The sequence below is a fragment of the Aulonocara stuartgranti genome (assembly GCF_965226115.1).
Source record: "Aulonocara stuartgranti genome assembly, chromosome: 23".
NCBI lineage: Eukaryota > Metazoa > Chordata > Actinopteri > Cichliformes > Cichlidae > Aulonocara > Aulonocara stuartgranti.
This window is the reverse complement of record NC_138958.1, coordinates 4,533,557-4,560,342: the sequence shown is the minus strand read 5'-3', so window position 1 is coordinate 4,560,342 and position 26,786 is coordinate 4,533,557. Positions and strand designations below refer to the sequence as shown.

At 43.7% G+C, this 26,786-nt stretch overlaps 1 protein-coding gene across 1 annotated transcript in view; it reads left to right on the top strand.

Annotated features, from left to right (window-relative positions):
- The window catches only part of agbl4 (AGBL carboxypeptidase 4), a 344,683-nt gene that overhangs the window by 303,324 nt on the left and 14,573 nt on the right, over positions 1-26,786 (top strand). Inside the window, exons 7-10 of the mRNA XM_082525172.1 lie at positions 2,077-2,166; positions 3,701-3,815; positions 5,884-5,995; positions 22,299-22,451. Of these exons, the coding sequence (XP_082381298.1) occupies positions 2,077-2,166; positions 3,701-3,815; positions 5,884-5,995; positions 22,299-22,451 (470 nt within the window). The remainder of the gene's footprint in view (positions 1-2,076; positions 2,167-3,700; positions 3,816-5,883; positions 5,996-22,298; positions 22,452-26,786) is intronic.

Below are 26,786 nucleotides of genomic sequence, written 5' to 3'. Positions count from 1 at the left end.
AGGAAAAGCATTCATTGGTGGAGGAATGTTCTCTGTTTGTACTTTGATTCCTGAGAACTGTCAGCAAAGACAAACAAAAAGATTTTTCCAGAAAGGCGAATGAGATCATTTGTGACGCCTTGAGAAAGCTACCTTTCTTTCTCTTTCTCTTTTCCTCGTGTCTTCCAAGCTGCTCTTCCAGTCTCGCTCCACAGCCACCCGGCTGCTGATCTCTACTGACACCTTGAGGTCAGGAGACGCTTCTGCACAACTATGCTCGACACTCAAACGAAACTTGACCCTAACCTTTGTGTTACCTTTGTGCGACACACACCTCGGCCCGATTTCCTTTTATGTATAACCTAGCTGTGGTGCTTGTATCCTCCAGGTTCCCTGCGGGTGTCAGTGTGCCTATGGAATAGTGGGACTTAATTTTGTGCTACAGTGCTTGGCTGCGCACAGTCAGATACAGAGGAATGCAGAGATACAGACACATAAACACAACAACTACTTGGGGAGCATTTGTGAGAGCCCTGAGGAGACATAGTCTCACACACACACACGAGCAAACACACGCATACACACAGATACTCACAGAACGATGTGGGATAAACAGTACATCCATTGTAAGCTCCAGGAGCCTGCTGGAAGAGATTGTTTTGATGAAGCAGCAAGGGCACACTAGCACTGAGACTAAATGTAGCATGGCTATGATGGTTGAATTCCCAGACAGTCGGGACCTTGGCAGCTGCCTCCAGTTTGGCTCACAACTTTCTGGGTTCTTGGTTTTACTGTAGGGAAAATGGCTGTGTGCCTTTTTCCCTTTTCTGATTGCAGCTTTGCACTGTACAGTGAGTGTGTGTATCTGAGTATGTGCGATGGCTGTGCTCTTGGTTCTGGAGCCTACACGGTGGCCCGGGGTCGAGGCCAAAGTAGAATTTGTAAGTGATGGAATTTCACAGACACCGAGCACCCAGCGGCCAGCGAAACCGCAAGCACTCACATTTACAACAAACGCCCTGCCCCGCTCCGCGGAGACTCCTGAATGGCAAAGCCATTTGTCTCTGTGAAGGGCAGAGGGAGGAAAAAGCGAAATAAAATCAGAGGCAGAGTGCTTAAATGGAACAATGCTTTTTTTGTTTACGACTCCAAACTCCTCAGACAGACACGCGTGTGCTCCCACACGCAGAGAAGCACACACTCATTGCTCTGAGGTTAAATTGGAATTAAAGAGAAGGAAAGGTGCATACCCTGTTGCTAATTAGCATTTTCTGTGCTCAGCAGAAGAGGTGGAAGAATCGATAAGATATTAAGTTTGTGTATCGCAATGAAGCTCGCAATCACTTTCATCCATTAGCAACAGCAGATTAGAAGAGAAACACGAGCCAAGAAAACAGCGAAACTTTAACCTTTGTGGTTTGAATGAATAAATCCTGTTTGGCTTTTTTATGTTATTTAGCTTTATGTTGCTTAGTTTTCAATATTAGTAATGCAATCATGCTTGAGATGATTAGAATATAGTCATTCACACTGGTATGAAGAAATATGATGTTGATGTTTAACCTCAAAAGGTTTAGTGGTCCTTGTGTGTGCAAAAATACACCAGTAAAGCGGAAAAGCTCAAGAAAAGTCAAACACATCTGTGCAACAACATCTCCAAGGAGTATGTGTGGAGCGTCGAGCCACAGAGAATTCCTTAGCAAGCCTGAAGTCTTAACTCAAAGAAGACCTCTATCAGGTCACACCTGTTGCAAGCAGAGCCTGACCCTATAGATGTATAATTCACCTTATCTATTGAATATTCTGTGGCGTGTGTTGGTTTGATGATTGATTCATGTGTATCTGGCTGAAAATAGACTGTGAGGTCAGCCTGTGTTTTGACCCAACCTCTCACACCGGACTTTTATGGGTTACATGTATATCTAAGTTTAATACCAACTCTCAATTGTTATTTTGTGTCCGAGAATACGTTTTTGGAGTTGCTCTAAAGGTCTGCTAGAATTTTATGCATTAACAGCACCACCTCTTTCTCCCTCTGGTACCCTGTCTTTACCTTTCTTCTCCTCCTCGCCAACTCCTCTCACTACCCCTGTTTAGACCACATGAGTGCAGAACGGGAGAAGAAGCTGGTCTTTCTCACCGCCCGCGTTCACCCCGGAGAGTCTCCCGCCTCGTTTATTTGTCAAGGTAAAGTTTTAATGGGAGGTCATTGATTCAAATGCAGAACCACTCACCTGTGTGCACAGCAGCGTATGTCAGCATGCACTGCACAATGCGGTACGTATACATTTTGCTGTTAGTAACCAGGATGTTTATTGATACTGTTGACTCATGTTTTACATCACTTTTTCAAAAATTCAAAATCATTGTTGCACGCCCTGAAAATGAAATGAAAAAAATGAAGATTTATTTTATAATCCGTGGTTTCTCCAGATGATGTAACGGCTCAAAATCCTTGTTTAAAGATCTTTCGTTTTTTAATTTTTTTTAAACTTTTTATTTCTATTAAAGAGCCCGTTTACCAAATTATCACAAGCCTCAGAAAAACAAATATCAAGAGTACCAAAATGTCTGATCTCCAGCTGAGATTACATTATTATTACATTATACCTCATTAGCCTTTTTCAAACTGGAAAATTCTTTCCAAACATGTTAAATGTAGCACAATCACATTTGCAAAAAAAAGTTGAGACACAGTGTAAAATGTAAACATTTAAATAAAGGTGCAACGTAAACATGTCAAATGTTGGAAATGAGAAATGCTGTTGTTGTCATCTCAATGGTCTTGTCTGCTCCTCTTGTTGTATTTTTCATTTCATAAAACACTAAATGCTTCCAGACAGATCTGGACTGCACACAGGCTGCCTGTGCTGTGGATAGAGACAAAACAAACCATTAAACCAGACTAATTAACAGACTAGCTCATCGTACTAAAAAAAAAGCTCAACATGTGATCAGTAATAACACATCTCTGATATTGTCTGGAAACTATATGTAATGAAAAGGGATGAGCAGTCAGTCCTTTCACACTTACAAAGGAATTATAATTCTGACCTTGCACCTGAGTATAATATGCTTGAAACTTAACAGAAGAGATACCTGAGCCTATATTTCTCTATAACAACTCGAACTATAGTCCTGAAATACAGTGGTGTTGTGGTGTCTTTGCTCCTGAGCTCTGGTAACTCAAAACTAATAAAGCATCTTGAAAAACTAGGAACCTTTGGGAAATTGTCTTTTAGCAAGATTTAATGGCTCTGTTGCTCCTTTCCATCGGCTCAGAGTGGTCAGGTTAGCTCCTGCTGGGTTCCTTTGTTTATAGGTAATGGGACTGAAAAGGAAAGGTAAAGTGTGCTCTATCTATCTATCTATCTATCTATCTATCTATCTATCTATCTATCTATCTATCTATCTATCTATCTATCTATCTATCTATCTATCTATCTATCTATCTATCTATCTATCTCAGTGTGCATATGCATTATCATGGATCAGATGAGCTGGCTTTTAGTCCGCCGTGTGTCTGTTTTTCCAGCGCCGTCAGCTCCATTCCATTTGTATCGATTTAGGCTTGACGTCTCCTATTCCTCCCTCGATTCTGATGATGCCCCTCGCTGTCCTTCCTTCTCCTTTTGTTTCTCAAAACTCAATTAACTGCCAGCCTGCCTTTGGTTTTCTTTTCAAGTCTATTTTCCTCCGTGTGTGTGCCTGTGTTTCATAGGTGTGATTGACTTCCTGGTGAGCCACCACCCTGTTGCTCAGATCCTGAGAGATCATGTGATCTTCAAGATAGTCCCCATGCTAAATCCCGACGGAGTCTACCTGGGCAATTACAGGTACACAAATGTGCATGTTTTAATTCTTAATTTTAAACCGTCCCTACACTAAGTAGAACTCACACATTACATGGTTTTGTATCACACTCTGTGTGGTTATATCCTCTTAACTCCACCTTTAGAGAGCTTAATGAATTCATATAGCTCACAGCAGTGCATTTGTTAGAAGATAGTATTTGGCTGTAGGGCTGTTCTCTTTGCCAGTCTCTCTGTCCATCCTCTCCTCCACTCTGTCTTTAACACTGCTGCTGCAGCTCTGTGGGCATCCTCCTCTCCTCTGTTTTCCTCTCCTCTCATTCCCTTCTTCATAATTGCCTTTTACTTAATAGGCTCAGCCCTCAGAATACTAATGCTCACCAAGATATGCAACACACTCCCACTGTGTTTGTGAACGCCATCTAGTGGTGGTGCCTTGCCCCTGTCCCCAAAATACATGTGCAGGGATTCTTTAGTTGCTTCCCACAGTGACAATCTCAGTAATACCATTCAGTGCGACTGGTGATGGTTCAGGCTATTGTCATTGGCTTGTTTTTGCACTGAGTGGTGATAACCAGCATATTGACAGTAGGTGAATAGTTATAGTCCTCATCCGTGGACACAGACACACAGAACGCATACACAGAAACCACACAGCTACCTCAGCAGGACACAGTGGAGAGCAGACTGAAATGGATACATGCAGAGCAAATAATCAATTGCAGTTAACCTGGGATGAGTATTTTGTTCATGGCTGGCTGCGTTGCTCAGTTGCCCTGCAGTATCAGTAACTCCTGTGTCATTATCACTGGCTTTAGCAAATGTCAAAGATCGACATGTCACAAAGCACAGCAGATTAGGGCGCATATTTAGATGTAAGCATCCCATTATGGCAATTTGACACTCCTGGTAACACTATAAGGTTGGGCGCCACAGCAGCCTAATGTTTGGGGCACGTGCCACATCATCCGTGGTTCAGCTGCCGGTCAGCCGGACTTTGATTACAAGTTCAGGCACTTCCCTCATTCCCAGTCTGCTTCTAATGCGTCTACTGTTTCTTACCAATAATGCATCATGTGTATTTGTTGCAAGGATTTTTTTCCTCTCTTCAAACACTTGCCGAGCTGAATCGAGTAAGAATTTGTGGCCTACATTTTTCTGTCCTGAATCAATCTCAGTTTACTATGTAGGGCATCATATTTAGCAGCTGCCCTTTTATTAGAGGATTTGAATTTCGAGTGTGCAATAAATGCTAGTATACTCGTAGTAGAAAGATAGCCATCGTGACGCCACCCACTGGTTACAGAGCCCTCAAGCTGAGCGTTGGTGTTTTGCAACCATACAGTGAAACCGAGGACACCACAAGCTGATTGGCTAATGAATTGTGACTGATAAATAGTTAGTTAGAGAATGCACTTTACGATCCTCCTTTATAACTTTAATAGTTTTATTCAGTAAAAAGTGAAAAAGCCCTTAAAGTCATCAGAAATGTATTTACTGAGGTCACAGAGGCAAGGAGTCGAGGGCTGTTTTGTGTACAGTCAAAACCTATTTGCAAACAGTGAAGTCGCCCCCTGCTGTCCATTAAAAAGAATGCATGTTTACACATTTTACAATTTACACTGATGCTGCTTCCATCTTTTATTCCGTGTTTGTATATTTGGAGCTTTTTACAAAGAAACCAAAGTGCTGAAAAAAAGAAAAAAGATGACAATTTACAAACCTGATATCCTGAATGTTTTAAAGAAATTACTCAGTCATTTAAGTAAGGAAGTGATTTCAGGCACAGGGATGCTTTTTTTTTTATATCATTTTTATAACGTGGCAGTCTCAGCATGTGATACTAAAACCATCTTTTAATTAGTGAAGAACTGTATAAAAAAGACAAGAGGTCACTTTTAAACTTAAGCTTTGAGCAAGTGCAACTTTGCACCGTTTGTGGCCACAAGGTGCCTTTAGTCATTTGTAAGGCAAACCGCATTTGATTTTCCATTATCTGTGTGTGTGTGTGTGTGTGTGTGTGTGTGTGTGTGTGTGTGTGTGTGTGTGTGTGTGTGTGCGTGTGCGTGCACGCGCATGCTTGTGTGTACAGGTGTTCTCTGATGGGCTTCGACCTGAATCGACACTGGCAGGATCCCTCTCCGTGGGCCCACCCCACACTGCACGCTGTGAAACAACTCATAGTGCAGATGAACCAAGACCCGGTGAGTGTGTTCTCACACACACACACATGCACGCGAACAGACACAGTCCTCTGTTATGTGCTCAACATTCCTTCTCCACAGTAGCGTCTACTGAGCCCAAGAACAGTTTTCTTTCTCCCTGCTTGGTTCAGCATGTTTCTCCAGTCTGTGTTTAGGGTGTGTGCGCTGGGGAGCATGAGGAGGCCAGTCAGCACCTCTAGAATGTCAGCTAGGCTCTCCTGGCCATTCAAAACATATTACTGAAGCAAGACTGTGTGCTTTCAGTCTTTAAATCTACTGTAACTTTTTCCTTCTCTACTTTGAGACTTTCAGTTGGAGGAACGCTACACAGGGAGGCTAGGGATTTTTCATCTTTGTTCCTGATGTTAATTATAAGCAGAGCGGCAGGTTGGTGGGATTACTGAAGGTCAGCGTGTGTCCTGGGAATACTCTGCCCTTTTGTACACTCCTCTAATCCTGATAAGAGAGGGAGCAGGCTGGGGCGGGATGCAGGGCAGGCCAGAGATGGGGTGAGGCGCGGGGCTGGCATCGGGCAGATTAACCTTTTCCCTCGATGCTGACACGCTGATCGATAGACTCTGTCATGGCAGGGTGATCCACTCATGCCTGTCATTCACACACACTCACACACATACTCACACATACTCGCCTGAGCAAACAGACACAGAATGTACACAAACAAACAGCCACAAAACTGCAGCACTGCTTAGAAACATGGATGAGTGAATGTAATGTGTTTTCATCCTGAAACGCGCGTTCTTATTCTCTGTCAGATGCATTTCGTTTTTAAAAAGATACTATACCGAGTCTTTTTCAGCACATTTGCACACATTCATTCTCAAGCAGATACAATTAATGGAAGATTGTTTTACAATAAAATATGCTAATTGTAGCAGTACTGCTGGGTAAATGAAGAGCCCAGTCGATATCACAGAATTAGACCATATGTTTCCCGAGTCCACTCCTGCGGGTCAGAAGACTTGAATTCCTTCTCCTTTTCTATTGATAACCATCCACCAGCACTTGTCGTGCTGTAGCCCCCTTCTCCCCGATGATTGCCTTCAGTCTTGCAGAGTTAATTTGGAAGCTTGGGCAACCTCTCCTGTTCTGTCTCTCTTTCACCACAGCCAGTTAATCCCATCAGACACACTACTCATGTCTGGGGCTCCCAGATGCCAGTTTCGATGCCAACTCTGCAGCCAGGAGGCCCTGTGCTGCTGCCCTCCATTCATGCTCGTCTCACTCAGCGGGCATAGAGTCTAATGAGGCTACCATGGTTGGAGGGCTCTGCTGGAGGACTCCATTAACAGGAGAGCAGCAGCAGCCACAGCAGAACAGTTGGGCTAAGCTAGCATACTGTATGTGGTCCATTTACTAGCTGGTAACTCTGCGTGGTTATTTGTTTAAAATACAAAAGCTAGAATAAGCTTGAAGACCTGGGAATCTGGATTATTCATAACACTACCAAACAATTAAGCATTGATAACACTTAAACCATATTAAGGAAGCAGTTGAGAGACTGTTGAATTAATCAGTGACTGTTTGAGCCGCCGCTAAAGGAGCAATCGCTAAAATATAACTGATTGCCCCTCTTAACATTACACAATCTTTGCTTGCTGTAAAGTATAAATTAAACATAAATATCCTGACCCACGCTCGCCCGTTCTGTAGAATATTCATCATCGTATAGCTTTAAAATATCCAACTGGCACATTAGGCACTGCAGTACAGTTCCCCCAAATTCAGCACGTCAGTCAAACAGGTGGGTGGCAGCTTTCAGGGACTGCAGAGTCACAGCAAGTAAATTAAAAACAGTTTGAACAGCAGCCCCGGTTTGCCATTTTAATGTCGCTGCTTCATGTTAGCTGTCTAAAAAGGTGTTAAGAGTGCAGGTTTTCATAATGATGCCTTCACAGGGCAATTGCAGTAATGTTAACAGTGTCTGCTGGCTACAGATGACCTTTTAAATGGTAACGAGTTTTCCAACTCATAACAACAAACTCCAACATCAAAATTCAAAGAACTTAGGTTTGCTGGAATTGCAGCTTCAACTTTTGACATGACATGAGAACATATAGTGAGCCCTATGAAAAAGAAGTATTCCATTACCATAGGACTTGAGGTAAGGCGCAACCAAGCGCTGCTAATGCTCTTGATTAAGTGATCAGCAGAGAGTGTAAGCACCGCGATAAAACCAGGAGTTTTAGCAGTTTGCAGGTCTGGAGTATTCAAGTGTGTGTTAACATAAACCCAGGACTAGACATCACAGTAAAGCTATATCAGACTCTACAGGCTTCAGGCTTCAGTTAGCATGTTAAATGTTAAGTTTTAATGTTTAGAAAGATTGCCAGGAAAAAGCTCTTAAAAAACAACAACAAAAAAAAACCATGTGCAGCTTAGCTTTAGAAAGTTGCATCTGAACAAATCACAAGAACTCCTTCGTATGGACCTGACCAAACTGTAGATATTTGGAGATAATGCACAGCGATTAAGAGCAAAAAGCAAACACAGCATGTCAGCACGAACACCTAATACCAGCTGTCAAGCATGGTGGTGGAGGAATGGTGGACCCAGGCATCTTAAAGACATAGAGTCAGCCGTGAACACCTCTCTATACCAAAATATTCAAGTCAAATGTGCATCTGGCATTCAGTGTCAGATGTATGCTGCCATGCAATATGAAAAAGTTCCCAAACACAGCAGCAGATCTACAACAGAATGGCTAAAAAAGCAACTAATGAAGGTGTTGCAACGGTGCAGTCAAACCCAGGCCCAAACGAAATACTGTGACACGATGACTTACTTACAGAACTTACAGAAAAAAATTCCCTAAGATTTTTTTTTAGACAGACTTTTTTCTCTTTTTTTTCTTTTGAAATGGCAGCAGATACATGTAAGTCGACTTTTGTTTTGTTTTTTCTGTGTGTACATCTCTGTTTGCATTTTGCCTAATTTGGGTGGTTTGCTAATACAGCTCTAACATCATGTAGATAATTTGTTGACCTCTTCTTATATTCAAAAGTCCAATATGTGTCTCAAACCTGGATTTCAAGATCAAATCCAGATATGCCAGCGGCAATAAGTCACCACTTCAGGGCGTAGTTTATCATAAACAGTTTATGCATTTAAATGAGCATCATGACATAAAAAGTAACGATTAGCCAATAAATGTTGCGATGGAAGATCGAAATGTCGTGTAACAAGTTAACAGTTCTATCTCATCTCAGGTTGAAGTTGCTGTGAGCCATTATGAACATAAATCTGACCCCAAGGCCGTGTCACCACGACTTCTTTACTTCTTTAAACACCCACATTTCTATGCATAAGGCATCATAATTCAAAGTCACAAAGGAGCCTACCAGCATTCAGCTTCAAACTCCATCTACCGTTCTTGAGACGCATACCTTAGTCACTCCAAAGTGATTCCCAGTCATTGTGAATGCAGCAACACTCGCTTTCTGTTGGTAAAATAACTTCCTTGTTCTGTTCAGGCAATGACTTCAATAACTGTAAGGAGCTTTCCAGACAAGTGCCATTTAAAATCAAAGCTTGTAGCAGAAGCAATCTACACTGCATTACCACTGATGGCTGAAAACTTTTATTTGACTAATATTTATGGAGAAATTCAACACTTTTCGGAGCGCACCCGTGTTTATGCAGAATCTGACCTAAACAAGAACTGATGTTTTGAAAATCAGAGACTTAGGTCCCATCAACCAGCTCACAGTTTCTGGTAACTGTTTTTATTGATCTATAAATGCAGAAAAACTGAACAGCAACAGTTTGGCGGGAGGGAAATAAATTAATTGCACCCAAAGAAATAGTGCCCGCATAAAAATGATGATTAAATATTCCTCCTGTGGAGGAAACTAAATCAAAGTGTACAGGTGTTTGCAGATATAGCGAAGCAGTGAATGTTTCATTTTAAAATAATCTATTCATCAAACATAAACAAATACACTGTTTACCCCAGTTTGTAATTCCTCAGCATTTAAAAAACAACTAATGGTTGTCAGCCGATTTTTTCTGTATGATCTCCAGGAGATGTGTGTTTACTGACATCATTTTTACTATGCTCCAGTCACAGAAAACAGTGCTTGGAGACAGCAGCACCAACACAATTTGAAGCTGCTTCGAAGACGGGGACCAGGTCTGCGATTGCTCGCAGTCACTTATCACTTAAAGACAATTACAGTAGCATGCAGTAAAAGATTCAATTCATTCAATTTTATTTATATAGCGCCAAATCACAACAACAGTTGCCTCAGGGTGCTTTATATTGTACAGTAGATCGTACAACAATAGATACAGAGAAAAACCCAACAATCATATGACCCCTTATGAGCAAGCACTTTGGCGACAGTGGGAAGGAAAAACTCCCTTTTAACAGGAAGAAACCTCCAGCAGAACCAGGCTCAGGAAGGGGCGGGGCCATCTGCTGCAAACATTTGGGGATGGAGTCTGCTATCACTTTGCAATTAAATGGGATCAAGTTGACAATTTTTATGCATTTTTTTTGCAATACCCCAGTGATGAACTTTTGTCAAGAACAGAAATATCTTCCCAAAATACAGGCAGAGTTGCTGAAGGATGGCAATTTAGCTGCAAAATGACATGCATACTCACCAACCTCGGCTTCATATAGGAATATAAGGAGAGCTGACTTCCCTATTGCAAAAACACACATTACACACGACTGACTCAAATTAACTGTTATAAACGAGATGGTTATTATTTGAAAACGTTCACTAATCTGTCTGAGAGTGACTGCAGACAGTCCCAGTCAGACCACAGTTATTTGGAGACAGGTTGCCTTGCACCAGGCGACTTGTGCAATCGCATAACGAGTAATGTGGTTGCCTCCATGTTAAGGGTGTTGCACGGTCAACCTCTGGGCGACCGGTTGTTTACTGCAGCTGTTAGCAACAGGTATTAGCAACCACTGATTTTTCGTTGTTTCAAGGAGGTTGCTGTTTAATTTTCGCTCTAGTGTGACTGAGCCATTTGTGACCAAGAAATGTAGGCAACATCTCGACCCTGCACGTGACTAATGTTACTCTGTATATTATATCAAACAGTGTAAGAGTGTGAACTATATTCAAGATTTGAGGTATTTTTCCAGCGCTATTTGCGTGCTCAATTGGCTTAAGTAGATAAAATGTAACCTTTCTGTAAGGAGCCAGTTGCTTGTTGATATTAGAAGCTAGCGTTGCACACTGAGGCTCTATTCACACATTGGCAATAAAAATGTGACACATTATTTTCAGTTAATTTGTTGACAGGTGATTAATTAGAAACCAATCTCTCTCTCCATTGTAGAGGATTGTAATAAGATAGTTTAGCTTTCTGCCCAAAGGTTCTCAAAGGCTTTGCTCAGTTTTTTTTTTTTTTTTTTGGTTTGGTTGTTGTTGTTGTTTTTTTTTTAGTTCAGTATTGATTTAAATTACTGCCTGAGATTTTAAATGTCACTACTGATCACACTGAGAATCAGACACCTGCACTTCTTTGGCGCACTTTACATGATTGAATCAAAATAAGTCTCACCAGATTCCTGAAGTAAAATCAAAGGGATGAGGTCTCACAAGCTGGATGTACCTGACTGGTTGTTACTGGGGTAAAACTCAAACCTTACATCAGTAAATTTAAGCCAACAATAAACGTCGATCATAATCACTCCAAAAAGTGCACGTCGTCCTTCACTGTCATCACCGCTGTGCTCTTGTTTATGCTGCTTTGCTAATTTCAAACTGTCTCGCTGGGCATAATGATGGAGTTTCACACAGTGCAGTGGAGACAGTGTGGATCTTTTGTGTGCTCGCCGTGTCTTTGGGAAGTGCCCTTTATTGTAGCACAGGGAATATTGTTGCCAATTAATCAGTCAAAGACTCCCATTTGTTTTAGGAGTTTGTGTGGTTAATATTTATAAGGTAGCAGGAAAGAGGTCCCTACTTAGACGCGGAGAGTGTACTCAATTGCCTGTTTTATTTTCCATCCATCCATCCATTTTCTTCCGCTTATCCGGGGCCGGGTCGTGGGGGCAGCAGCCCAAGCAGAGAAGCCCAGACCTCCCTCCCCCCAGCCACCTATCCAGCTTATCCGGGGGAACACCAAGGCATTCCCAGGCCAGCCGAGAGATGTAATCTCTCCAGCGTTTCCTGGGTCTGCCCCGGGGCCTCCTCCCGGTTGGACATGCCCAGAAAACGTCGCCCAGGAGGCACCCAGGAGGCATCCTTGTCAGATGCTCGAACCACCTCAACTGGCTCCTTTCGATGTGGAGGAGCAGCAGCTCTACTCTGAGCTCCTCCCGAATGGCCGAACTTCTCACCCTATCTCTAAGGGAGAGGCCAGCCACCCTTCAGAGGAAACCCATTTCCACCGCCTGTATTTGTGATCTCGTTATTTCGGTCACTACCCACAGCTTGTAACCATAGGTGAGGGTAGGGGTGTAGATCGAGCAGTAGACCGGTACAGCGTCCACATCACTGCAGCCGCTGCACCAATCCGTCTGTTGATCTCTTGCTCCCTTCTCCCATCACTCATGAACAAGACCCCGAGATACTTAAACTCCTCCACTTGGGGCAGGGTCTCGTCCCTGACCCGGAGTGGGCACTCCACCCTTTACCTACTCTGGGCAAAGGGTGGAGTGAGACCTGTTTTATTTTTATTTTTTCAAAGTTCACTTGGCATCAGCTTGAAACGTGCGTACATAGGTGGAGGACTGTAGTGTGGTGGGGTGCCAGGAGCCTCGGGTTCACCCTCTGGTGATAAAATTTGCATCGCTCAAACACAAGCAAACCCTCGCATACTCGTGGGTGCAGAATGTGTAGGACCACATTAAGATGCTCATTTTGTATTCTTATAATAGTGTAAGGGTTTGTTCCTATTAAAGCCACAGGAGCAGATGATGAGCTGGTGATACATCACTGCTTCCAGTCGTAATTGTTCATATGCATCTGTGCGTGTGTGTTTTGTGTTTTTTGACGTAGTAAATGTAATCGAGTAAAGCCCATGTGCGAATGAGACCTAAGCATTTGCTTATAAGCTGCTTGTAAACTTTCCCTCCATCCATCTCAAGGCATATTTGCTCAGACTGTTTCAGAAAATTCCATCATTTACCATCTGCAGCTGAACATTGGTCAGCAGGGAAAATGGCTGAAAGAGTCAGTGATGCAAGGAGCTATAATCTGTTCCCAAGCTACCCTGTTGTTTGTTTTGAAAATAGAGAAATGGAGAGGGAGGGGGGGAAAGAGAAGAGACCAAAGAAACAAATGGACCCATCTCCTTCCTAAAGCGTTGCTTTTCCAGCTCATTTATCAAAAGCAGGAGAAGAATTCTTTTTGATTGGCTGATTACCAGAAGCATTCATCACTGGCCGATGTATCCCCACCAATCTGACGTTGCCATTTTGGATAATTTGTTAAGGATGACAAAGAGGTCATTGTTGCTTTGGCTTATTTTTGACCTTTTTAATATTAGAAAATTAATTTTCTCCCCAAAACAAACGTATTAGGTCCTGTCACAGCATCCAGATTGATTTTGCACCTTGAAATCCTCCCTAATGCCCTACTTCTTCTACACTGACTGCTCCACACTCTTTTGTTCAACGGTCAGAATCGCCTTATGTGTGAAGTTAGCGACCTGTGTGTGCGGTTTGCACATCTATTTGTCTTTTTCTTCGCCTCTCTGTCTTCTCCCTCCCCTCTCTCTGTGTGTGTTAAAACGTCCTCTGGTGTCAGCCAACCATTTCTGATCCATTTCTGAGATTTACGGCCAATTTTTCCCCATCATCCCTGCGTCGTTTCTATTCCTCCAACATCCCACTCTTTATTCTCCCTCCGTTGGAAGCTGAGTTGTCTGCTTTTCACAGGAAGATACAGATGAAGCTCTCATACTCTGGCGATTTTTATGCGATTTTTCACAACTTAGTTCAAAGGATTTTACCTTATCTTAATTTTTAACATAATATTTCAGATTATTTTTTCTGCGGCTCCCCTCTTGCTCTCTTTTCTTATCACATTTTCCTCTCTGTACCTATTACGCTCCTTCGCTTCCCCTTCCTGTGCTTTCCTGGCAAGCCCTCCCAACAGATGTGACAGCTTATGTGACACTAAAAGGGCTGAAGCAGAGAGCTGCCTGTGCCCGTTCAGCCTGATTACAAGTCACCTCTGTGTTCATAAACAGACAAATACCACCATCAATTTGAGAGCATGATGCAGACTGAGAGGGCGAAGGAGAGAGGAGAAAATCAGATAGATGGAGACAGACGGTGGCAGAGTTTTGTGTCATTTACTCTCATCCATGAAGCAGGTCATGCCATCTGCCATGTTCTGTCACTTCTACATCATTAGTGGGTCACTAACCATGTGCCCCTGTGACCTGAATCAGCTCCTCTGACTAATGAAATAAGGGTTAGACTTTTACACTGTTTAAGTGTCATTATGTTGAATCCTTTCATGCGGGAAACTTTCCCCGGCAAGAATATTTAACGCTAACTTGGTTCCATAATAGAACAGTGCCTTCTTCATAGAAAATATGCTGTTAGGAATTGATTTTGCCACCTGACTTGGGTTTGGAAGTGACCATTTTCTGGAAAGACCTATCAAGTAAACTGGTTTATTCGATAAGGTCCTGTGTTGGAATCCAGGATCTAGCTGACCCCGTGTCTGCGTGGTTTCTCTCTCGTTCACAGTTGAAAGACATGTAGTTTGTGGGGTTAGGTTAGCTGATGATTCGACATCGCCCATAGGTCTGAATGGTTGTCTGTGTTAACCCTGTGGCAGACTGACCATCTTTCCAGACTTCCCTCGCTTGGATAAGCGGAAAAGAATGGATGGGTGGACGTATCCAGATATATGTAAGCACAGGAGGCCTCTACATTTTGAAGAAGTATGCAATACACCGCAAACAGAGACTGCTTGTGATTGTTTCCTATAGTGGTTTTTTGAAACATCTCTCATTGGTTTGTGGACCCCATTTTACATAAAACAGACGCAGCCAATAGGTGTTTCTAGATGACACCTAGCAGAAAGTTAGCAGTCTGGTCAGAATCCAACTAACAATCAAAGTATCCAAGCTCCTGATAAATCCGCGGTTTGTTTAAATCTCTGAAGATGGAAATTAGGCTTCAGTCACAGAGGCCTAGAGGTTGGTTGTTGACCCCCTAGCAACCTCCAGGAAAAATGTGTATTCCTAGACCATTTGAGGAAAGGTTGCTGGAGGCTGCTGGCTGTCATTGAGTGAAATTGGTGGCAAAGAATATGCTGCATCACAGATCTCCTCGTGATTGCTAGCAGATTACAGCGGCTGTCTGTAGCCTGCATGGAGGATGCCGACTTGTCAACACTTGCAAACTTCCTTACAAGTGGTGGTGAAAATGCCGCACAAGTCAGAACCAGAGATGGGATGCCTTCAAACTGAGCTGTGGCTTTTGAAAAAAGCTGGTTGCAGCGCTAAGACTCAACTTTTACTTTGAAAGCAAATCATCTGTTTCTGCTCAGAGAGCGATTAGCATCTTCCATCCAAACTACAGGCAACTCGGCAATCTGTTATCAACAAGACCAATCTCAAAGAGGTTTTCAGTGCTGTGCTACATACTCGTTTGTGACCAATTTCTCACAGCGACAACTACTAGCAACTTGCTAACGGTTTGGCTAGAACAGAATCTTTTTTTGCACCATTTTATTTAAGGTATTTATTTCACTCGCTGGGCCCACGTCCTCATTTGAGGCTTGACAGGGTTTTAGTAGGTAAAGGTGAATGGCTTGGACATGAACTGTGGTTTGGGGAAGGCCTCGAAGGGGACTGGCAGCGGCTCCCGGGCCTGGCAGATCCCCATGCACTAAGTAGAAGTGAAGACGTTAAAGAATTGAAAATGGGAGGGAGGAAACGAGAACAAACAGCTTGTAGAACTGGGGGAACATATATAGATGAGAACCGGGAGGAGCGTGTTTGGAGGCGTGGTCCTGCTCCTGAAATTCAGATACTTTATCTCCAGTTGCTTGCATCACGCTTACTTGTGCTGTATAGTTTAACAGGAGGAGTGGCTTCTGTTGGAGCCAGACTCAGGTCTCTTCTTTAGCTTTATTTTTCCACCCCTGAGCTCACGTTTAAAGTCCCTTCATTGTTTTTGAATGAATCAGCTGTGAACTTGTCAAAGGGGCTAGCAACGTCCCTTTCTTTGTAACTGCCAGTGCTTCATATACTGCCATATTGCAGACAGAAAAATGCACAACAGTCCTCCCACAGGTGTTATACTGGATAATTAATGTGGGATAAAATGCATTATGCTAGTAGACTTAACTTTTTTTCTCCTGAACAAGCAGCAGTTCCCCTTCTCCCCAAAAGGTATGCTGCTGATGCCAAGAGCTTTATTCAGGAGCTTGTAATCCTGCTTCAATCAGCTCCTTTTTCCTTTCCGTGTAAAGATAAGCCCAGCATTTACGGCCCTCATCGCACCCCCGCACCCTGCTCTAATTAATATGCAGCAGATAAGTACTTGTCTGACAAAATTCATTCATTTGACCTTCTAGGTTTTACACTAAACTGTTTTCCGCCACTGCAAGTTCACCGCAAGTTGAGAGTTCCCTGGAGTTTCTGCGGCTTTTGTTTCTCTCTGAGAGGTTTCATTTGGACACTCGCTCACTCTCTGTTTCTCTCTCTCGCACTCTCAAATTGTCTTCTGACTTTCTTTCAGTAGTCTCTGTTTCTTAATTGCCCCTAATTGCTTAATTACAATTTCAAATGAACAATTTTGGAGGTCAGAGCGGGTTGTTAATTGAAGCATCAATCACACTGGTGGGGCCTTCAGAACCGTCTCAGTTTGATTGGCAGGGCATTAGCTGAACATTGTATTAAGCATGGACATGACATTGTGGGGGTGCCATGGCTGTTACTGCCTCTTTTTTAGTGTCCTTCACAATATAGTGCGAAGGAGACCTTTGTAGCATGTGGCAACCATGTGGGTTTAGATTAGAGCATTGAAATGATAGAACTGAAGGTGATAGATCAATAGACAAGATAACTAACTCCCCCTGCTAACTAACAAACAGAAAGACAGACAAACAGAACCGATTACAGCTTCCTTCCTTTTGGGGAGAATAATATGTACACTATAAATCTAAGGAAAACAACGGCATGAAGGTATAATACAAAAATATGTGTGGGATCATATGCCTGACAGGTGTGTTCACCTGTCACAGAATGAAGAGTTATTACACAGCTTTATAGCGCTTATAGATTTATCAGGATTATCTGGTTGTCTCACTTTGTGAACATGAATATGTGAGTCAGGTAACTCAACTTCTCTCTTTACAGTGTTCCTGAAGCTCAGCTTTTTCTTCCAGGAGTCTGTGGGCTCGCTTTCAGTCTCCAGAATAAATTGGCAAAAGGAATCTAGAAAAGGCAGTCAGTATACTTTGTGTACTTTGGGGCATGGTTTGTTTTTTACTCTAAAATTAAGTTGCTGCAGATTAATAATCTCTACATGCATTACGTTATGTTGTTGAGGTCATGGGGGGAAAGGAGCCATCGCAGCTAGAGTGAGCCAATTCATCGCAAGGTTAACACACAGAAACGGACATCAATCCACACCCATGTCGATGTTTATACAGCCAGCTGTCAGATAAACTAACGTGTATGTGTTTGGGGTTTGGGAAGAGGCAGGATAACAATAACCCAACAACATTTAAGATGAATTCTTAGTTGATAAGATATTATTTTGTCTTCTGGCCTCAAGAGACATTGCCTAGAGTCAGCTGGCAGGCTGTTCACAGTGTTATTTATAATAGTTTTTGCATTTCTACATACATTTGATTAAAGTGTACACACACCTAAGGCTCACTGTTATTCCACACAGCCATGTAACACCCGTTTAACCTCTAATCTGCACCCAATCTACCATTTACCTGCTTGCCCGCCCTCCTCCAATCTAGCCGTTTCTACCTTCTCCTCCTCTTATTCCTCTCACTCCTCCCCCTCCACATATGGGGAGAGCCAGGAGATTATTAGGCTGGTTTCCAGAGGTGTGGACTCGAGTCACATGACTTGGACTCGAGTCAGACTCGAGTCATTAATTTTATGACTTTAGACTTGACTTGAAAAAATGTTCTAAGACTTGTGACTTGACTTGGACTTTTACACCAATGACCTGGGACTTGAATTGGACTTGAAAAGACTTGATATTTCACCCCAAATATAAAACTTAACATGCATATTATATAGAGATTGAAAATGTGATGTCATTCAGGGGTAAAACCGCAAAGGATTCTGGGAACTCGTGGCAAGAGGTACTAGCGCACGCAGGCTTTCAATTGAAATCAGTCACACAGCGATAAAAAGAAACACAAAAATGTCAAGAAGCTGTTGTATTATTAACTGCAATAGCCGGTCGCATGACAGCCACGGGAAGCCGACGGGTAAAGAGATCGGTTGTTATCGGATTACGTCGTTGAAGAGAAATTGTTCGAGCCATGTTTCCGAAGTAACAAAGAGGCGACGGATGGCCTGGATTTCAGCCATTCAAAGATCAAATATAACGTCCCAGAACACTCCAGCTCACAGGTTAGTCTGCTCCAAGCATTTACACGAAGGTCAGTCTGCTGTTGTAGTTAATGCGTCATTTTCATAACATAATTGGTGATATAGGTTACAAGCAAGTCTGGCGCTGAACAGAAATTGTCGCGCTATGCTCCTTTATTTATTGTGCATAAATAGTGAATTGTCCTGACACAATATTGCGTTTCGCTTCTGTTATTATGGTACATTGACAAAAACATATACTTTTATTCACAGGATAAAACAGGTTTTTGTATCACTAATTGCCCAGTGCGATTACAGCATACAGTATTATTGTCACTGCTACATTTCTGTGATGGGTACCAGAAATTATTTCCACTACTGATTAATTACCGTTGAGCTCAAAGGTCCTATTAATAAACGGTTAACGAATGTGTATTTATGAAGACGATTTGTGAGACTGGTAAACTTATGATACTTACGATGGTCTTTACTTTCTACACGGTGCATTTCAAGGTCCTGCACCCATCCGGCGGTAAACTGTACCTGGGCTTGTTGCAGTGACCTGAAGTTACTAAACTTCATGAGTGTATGCACTCACTCCAAGAACCGTATAATTATAAATATGCATATAAATATGCTACGATGAGATAGCTGACTTCATCTAACTAGCAAATGTTGTCCAGGCTACGTTGGTGATACAGTTTTTTTAATGTGTATGATATTTTTGTCATGCGATTTTAAAGCTGGTCCTACAACCGCATCCAAGAATAACATGCAGCTTATCTCAGAACTGTCGGTGAAAATTATTCTTGGAGCTAGGTTTAATTGAGCTGCATTTTAAAGAGGTGCAATTTCACAATTTGTGTATATTTTCTAAGTTCACTATTTTGTCATGTGTTGAGAAAAACCCAGATTTTAAAATTACATGGTCTAATATTTACATTTAGCATATAACTGCAACATTATTTTTTTCGGGTTTTTTTAAAGACTCGAAAGGACTTGAAATTCAAAGTTTAAGACTTGTGACTTGACTCGGACTTTTACACCAGTGACTTGAGACTCGACTCTGACTTGCCTGACATTACTTGAGACTTGACTTGAGACTTGAGGATAAAGACTTGAGACTTACTTGAGACTTGCAAAACAATGACTTGGTCCCACCTCTGCTGGTTTCCCCGGCTTTGCCTGGCACACCTTGAGCTTCCTTTCCTGCTCTCTCCCTTTCTGTACTTTCTCCATCTTCCTCCTGATTTGCTTTTGAATTCTTTGCCCTCGCTCTTTTATCTTTACCTTTTATTTTACTTTAAACATACATATGCATGTACATATACTTAATACACGTCTCCCTCCGCCTCCCTCCCACCACCACCACCGCTGCTCAGTTGGCTGCATTTACCTTCGTTCCATCTTGCTCTTTTTTTTGTTTGTTTTGTTTTTCTCTTGTTTCTCCCTTCCTCTCCCCACGCTCCCCCTACCCCACCCAACCCTACCCTCTCCTGCTGCTGTTCCTCTCCTCTGGGGCTCCATCCATCAGGTTGTCGGGGGCTGCTAGCGGCCGACTCCCAGCCACCATATTTCACCGCCAGCCAGCCAAGCAGCTGACAGCACAGCCACCGCCAGGAAATTGCTTTGGCTGTGAGCGGAATTTCAAACACAGGCACACTGCGTCGCTTGGGCCGCCCAAGCACTGCTTCCCTCTCTCTCTCTCTAGTCTCTCTCCTGCCAATCTCCCTACACACATCTCTATGTCTCTCTCTATCTCTTTCTGTCTTTCTCTCATTTTCGCCCTCTCTCTGTTCATCTTTATATACTTATTCTCTCCTTTTCTCTCTCTTTCCACCCCCATCTCTGTGCTTTTCTGTTTTCCCACCGCTGCCCGACTGTCTCTCCACACACTCACACATACGCACAGCCATGCGCATTGTTTTCCTTATATGCCTTTTGTCCATCTTTGCTGTTCCCTTCTCCTTTTGGGTTTTCCTACCTCCATCCTTCCCTTCTTCGACCCCTCATTCACTCCATACCCTCTTCTCTCCTTTTCCATCCTTTCATTCTTCCATCCCTCCTCCTCTTTACGACCCACAGGGGAACAAGGTGTGGTAGGGAATCGTTAATGAGCCGAGTGGGAAGGAGGGAGGGGAAGAGATAAAGAAGGAAAAGAAGCAGAATGAAAGGATAAAAGTAGGAAAAGGGGAACAATGTGATAAGATAGAGGAGGGAGAGAGGAGGGATGGCGCTGGCGGGTGTTGCTCTGGAGTTAAGGGTCTGGAGGTGTGTGTGTGTGGGGGTGGGGGGGGGGGTTGTGTGAGGGCTTGTGTGCTTGCCCTTGTCAGAACCAGTGTAAGACTGCTGAAGTGAGAAGGTTTTAGCCAAGTGAGGTCATATTTGCCAGTCCTCTCACCACACCTTGTTTCGCTTTAGGATTCCAGTTCAGGAATTATAATCTCAGTGTGAGATAAAAGCAGGTCTGTGTTTATTTTGAATTGTATATAGTTAAATTACGCAGCATGTTGTCATTTATTGAGAGAAATGCAAAAACCAGATAAACCGCTACTGCCAGATAATACTATAAATACTACCATCCACATTTTGAGTGATGCTTTGACAATTAGTGTGTACTAGTGTGTCTTAATAACTTGAAATGGCACAAGAAAGAAAATCTGCAAGTCAGTCACAGCTGTAGAAAACAAAGGTTTGAATGTGGAAAGAAGAAAAAATCGAATACTTTTACAATAATTATATACTTTAATGTTTCCAGGAGCCATCTAACTATTGTTCTCAGTTTGTAGACAATCACACCCATTAGCAGTGCTTTCAGAAATAGAGTGAATTTACTCTTTGTGTCACACTCAATTATTTTTCTGTGTGAACTTCATGTTGTCACGTGTTTTAATTAAACGCCATTTGAATTAGTGTGACTGCACTTCTTTAAATTGGCTGTTCTGATCTGCACTCTGATTGTTGACTCAAAAAAAAATCAAATCTTGTGACGTTGCACAAATCATGTTAAATCTTTCAAACTGGAATGTTGTGATTCTCACAGCTGGTAGGTAGAGTCGGTGTTTGTGGGAGGCATCTGGAGTAATACTCATGTATGATGATGGTCCTGCATCTTGTCATATTATAGCAAAGGTTGTAGCTGGAGGTCAGAAAAATATGTCATTTATTTGTATCATAAGATAAAAGTCTCTCTCTCTCAAACTCTGTGTGTGTGTGTGTGTGTGTGTGTGTGTGTGTGTGTGTGTGTGTGTGTGTGTGTGTGTGTGTGTGTGTGTGTGTGTAGACTGAGTGATAGCAGAGTCAAGCTGGAGAAACAGATCTTATCAAATCCATTTTACACAGAGTGTACTAGAGAGAAAAGACATTACACTCTCAATATGAAGTCGGTATTAACCTGATAAATACATTTGGTGTGCGTGATGAATCTGCGACGTCCACCTGAGCGTGTGTATTTTCACGATATTGCTCTTGGCTCACCCGACCATGTACGTACTGAAACCGTGCCCTTCAGAAGGACAGCCTGATGGAAGTTATGTGTGGGTGGTTGGCTCCTTTTAGGTATCAGCGTATTTTCGGTGTCTGGAGGGTTTTGTTGTCATCCCATGGGTGAAAGCCTCTCTCCGGCGAAGTATCCCCAGAGCCGAGAGAGGACTTTCCTTACTCCCAGTGGAGAATCTCTGATGTGGAGTGTTGCTCACTGACAGAAAAGTATCCCGGCTAACCTGATGTTTTTTATCATCTGTCTGTTTCCCTGTCCCTCTGTTCTCTTTCTCTTTTCCTCCATCAGAGAGTCAGTTTGGAGTTCTACATTGATGTTCATGCCCACTCCACTATGCTGAACGGCTTTATGTATGGCAACGTGTTTGAGGACGAGGAGCGCGTCCAGAGACAGGCTGTCTTCCCCCGACTGCTGTGCCAAAACGCGCCAGACTTCTCCTTTGTAAGTGATACAGACAGACAAGTGGGCTCGGGACCAAAATTACACCAGCTTCGGCCTTCGGGTTAGCTTGAAATGAGAACATGAAATAGTCATATCTCAGCAAATTCTGGCAATGCTGTGTTCACCGAGGCACTTAATTGCCAACTGCTGCAACCTTAGTGGCAGTCAGTTGAGAACTTACGTAGCTTGCAATGCGTACCTTTCCGTTTTTACTGCATGCCTTTGAGGTAAGATGTTGATTTTAAATAAAAACACCTGCTTGGTTTTAGGTGAGAGGAAAATACAGACTACACACATATTAATTAAGAGTGTGCTTTGTGCCCAGCAGTCACGAGCAAAAATATGAAAATATCCTCTGTATTTTCGCCTGCGTAGAGGATTTACTGGCAGGGGAAATCCACAAGAATTGCAGTAATTTTTTTAAATGTTGTGTTATACGAGGTTTCAGTGCCTCAAGCAAAACAGACTTTCGTTTTAATCAGAAACGGTCAGAAATCTATTTAGATTTCAGTCAAATGGGATAATGCAAATTTGCTGCCTTTACTGAACAGAGTCGTACGCAGACCCAATCTGAGCATAGATCGTACAAATGCATGCATTCCAGAAACGATTTTCACCTTGTCCAAGGATTAGAGGAAGGGTGAAGGGAAGGGGAGCAAAAAGAGGGAACGCTGAAGCATAAGGATTACGAGAACAACAGCTGGAATGCTTTTTTGCATAGCGTTCGGGTTTCCTGGAGTCCTAAAGAAGTAAAATCTAAAAAGGATTCTCAATTGTGTAAAAATGCATATACTCATAATGGTGAATGTGCATTTATGTTGTATCCAAGCACAGAAAACAAGCAGAAGGTCATGACGAAGCACAGGACTGTAAGTAGGCCAGGAGACTCTGTGTGAGTGACGCAGGTGTTCTGCTAAAGCGCCCTCCTAGGTGGCTAAAACTGAGTTTATTTTGGACGGGAAGGATTGTGCAAACCGAAGGGGGTGAGGAGGAGAAACAAAGGACAACAGCAAAAAAGAACAGAAGGGCACGTGGGTGGAAATATTCACTCAGTGACTGTGACGCTCCTCCACCCTGCTACACGTGCAGAACCTTATAACACCTTTTCATACAGATACATTATCCGCCAAGCTGGTTCGTCTCAGCCCCGGGTCCCTTCCACTGACCTTCGTTCTCTCGGTGACAGTGACATTTCATAGCAGATCCACTTACACACATCATAAAGAATAACCTTTATTGCCCATTGACACATAGGGAAGCCAGACAGGCAGATGTTCAGCCACACACGTATGGAAATGTCACTTATTGTCAGCGTATATACTCTATGCCGCATTACGAAGGACAAGTACGACGCTATTTCTGGAGAACTTCTCTCGTTTCTCTGTATTGCTTGTGTGACAGCTGGCCCAGGGGTCATCTCCCTCACTGTGCTTTTGTCCCTGTGCCCATTCAGCAGCAGCACAACACAATCATGGCAAACTCCCACTGGTGGCAGCCAAGTCTGCATTTCAGCAAGGCAACTCTCAGTGCACCAGAGTGGAGTGACAGTGAATGGAAACTTTTTTTTTCTATGCACTCCTCCCAAGACGGCATCATAGCCGTGTAGTATAGCTGACAAGCTCAGAACTAAAAATAAATGTAATTTTTCCCCTGCTTTAGCCATTTACAGCCAATCTTTGAAATGACATTGTACAAAACTACTTCAAAGAACTTCCGAGGCACAAACACGTTTTCACTGAAGATACTAATCACAGCAGCTTTTTAAAAAAAATTTCTTTCATTGGTTACTTTAGAGTAGATATGACTCAATCAAGATCTATATCTATGTAAGAAGTGGACTAACCCAACTTCTGTTCTACAAGGACATACCGCATTCACTAAGTAAAGAAATCACTAATAATAAAAGTAGTGATATCAGTGAGACCTCCACTAGCTGGAATGGTATCCAGTATAAAAATCTGACAAATCAGACATCTACCCACTGTGGCGACCCCTTGTAGCAAGGGAGCAGCTGAACGTAGGAATATCATTGTCCAGTAGACACGTTCCTTTGGATGTTTGGATAGCTGAATGAATAACAGAATGCCAGCCTGAAAGTGATCCACCCATCATCTCACATTTGCGGAACTGCGACCTGGCCAGCCAATGGAGGCGCTGGCCCAAATGGTGGCACGCAGAGGGAGCAGGCGGCAGTGTTTCGGCCCGAGTGCCGGATGCAGCTAATACAAAATCTGGCAGCTCGGCTCGGGTCCTGGTCGATACCGTCACAGCCGCCCCCACTGACGTTCCTCGACTTCATGAGAGTAGCTGATGTCCGGTTTGCTCCGTGCTGACTCCTGGGGTGAGGCCAGCCAGGACACAGCCTACCTCCACACCCATACCCACTCTGCAGGTGGGAGCAGCTGGTGCCAGAATCCCACCCCCAACCCCTCCCGGAAAATTACGCCCCTGTCGTGCTCAGCCACCTGCTCTGCCGGAGCTGGGGGTCGTGGCGCCGGAGGGGCATGCTCTGTCTGAGCCGGCGGACAGCGAGCCAGGGATTCTGCACAGCTGGAGACAGGGGAAAGTGCGGAAGGGACCTGCCCTGGCCGAGTCGAGGGTCTGCGCACCAGCTGGACCTGCCTCGCTTCCACCAGAGGCCAACGCCGGCTGCCTGCCAAGTCGCCTGTAAGCCTTGGCTCACGTCCGCATCTGCTGCACCACCACCGCTTGCCACGCGGTCAGCCTGCAGACCAGCTCCGTTGCCTCCGCTGGAAACGCGGTCGGCACCCGGGTCTAACACATCCCTGCCGCTAGACCATGGGCCGAAGATGCCGACAGTCGTGGCTGATTCCCTCTCCTACTCGCAGTAGGTTCGGCCAGATGGCTCCCCGGCCTCAGTCGGGTGATGGGGGTATGTGGCGGGGCGTGGTCTGTGGCGCCGCTGCGGTGAGGCTGACACCGACTAAAGCGGCATCAGCAATTACACCTCACCTGCATTGAAGAAGAATGAACTAGCTCCTGTTGTTGTTGGTGGTGTTTGTATGGGGCTGACAGCTGAAAAGCAGCAGCCGTGAGTTGTAGAGACATCAACCGGGAAATAAAGTGTTTGAAAGTGCGAATATGTGGTTGGGTCTGTCATGGGTTTGTTACTGTCATGGTCCCTGTGCCTCCCCGGCCAGCCCAGTGTGGCCACAAGTGTTTGTTGTTTTTTTCTCACTCTGTCTCTCCTACCTGTCTGCCTGGGCGGAGCTCTGATTGGGCTCCTGCCCTTGGCCCACGCACCTGCAGCTGATCTCGAGCGGATTGCAGTTCTCTGGCTCTTAAGGCTGGGGCTCTGAGCTGTTCGTCGCTGGAATATTGAGTAACTCTCGTTAGTATTGCCTGGCTTCCTTGCGATTCTACTGTTCCCGTGTTTGCCTTCGACTTACCCTCGTCTGTGTAAACAGGTTTACCTGGATCAGCCCTTTTGTGACCCCTGGACCCCGTGAGTAGGAGAGTGAGCTGAGCTGCTTGTGTGGAGACTGTTTGGACGAGGAGCAGAGCGAGTGCGAAGAAGTGTGTCTCCCCAGCCAAGTGATCCCCGGGACCCTGGTGTTTCCCCCCCCCCTTCACGTGTATATAGTGCACCAGTGTGATTAATAAAGTGTCGTTGAACTGTGCTACCTCAGTCTGCGCCTGAGTCCGTTCCACTCCCGTGACAGTTACAGCCATTCAACCACTTCACATGATTTTTATTTGATTTTCATTTATGGAAGGCTAACCTAAGGTGTTAGTAATACTTTTTATGTAGCCGGAAAAGTTGCAATGTGCCACAGTTCAGGCTGTTTGCTCTGAATGTCCTCCCTCAGACTTCTGTTAGTATTATTAACACTCTGTAGGAGATTAAATGCGCACTGTTGGGAAACAAAGCACATTCCTCTGCTCCTGACCTGATGCCCTGCCTCGTTTTTGCACTCTTCAGCATTGAGCTGCTGAAATCAGTTTTAACTGGAAACCAGCTTTCACCACCAGAGATGATCTTCGACATGAAGGTGTCATGGTCCTGGGTCTATTTTCGGGTTTTTGGACTTTCCAGTTTAGTTTATATCAGTATTACGAGATTCCAGGTGTGCTTAGTGTTTGTGTTACTTCTTGTATTTGTTCCTGTTATTGAATTTAGTCTTGTTCTTTGTGCTTTGCTTTTAGTTTTGCTTCCTGCGTCTTGTTTCCCGTGATTTAGTTCACCTGTGTCTCGTTCTCCCCAGCTCTTCCACTCCCATAATCCCTCTTCTGTGTAAATATAGTTCCCGTCTTCCCCTTTGTCTTTGTCAGAGTGTCACTTCACTTTCTTCTCATGTATTCCAGCTCCTGGAC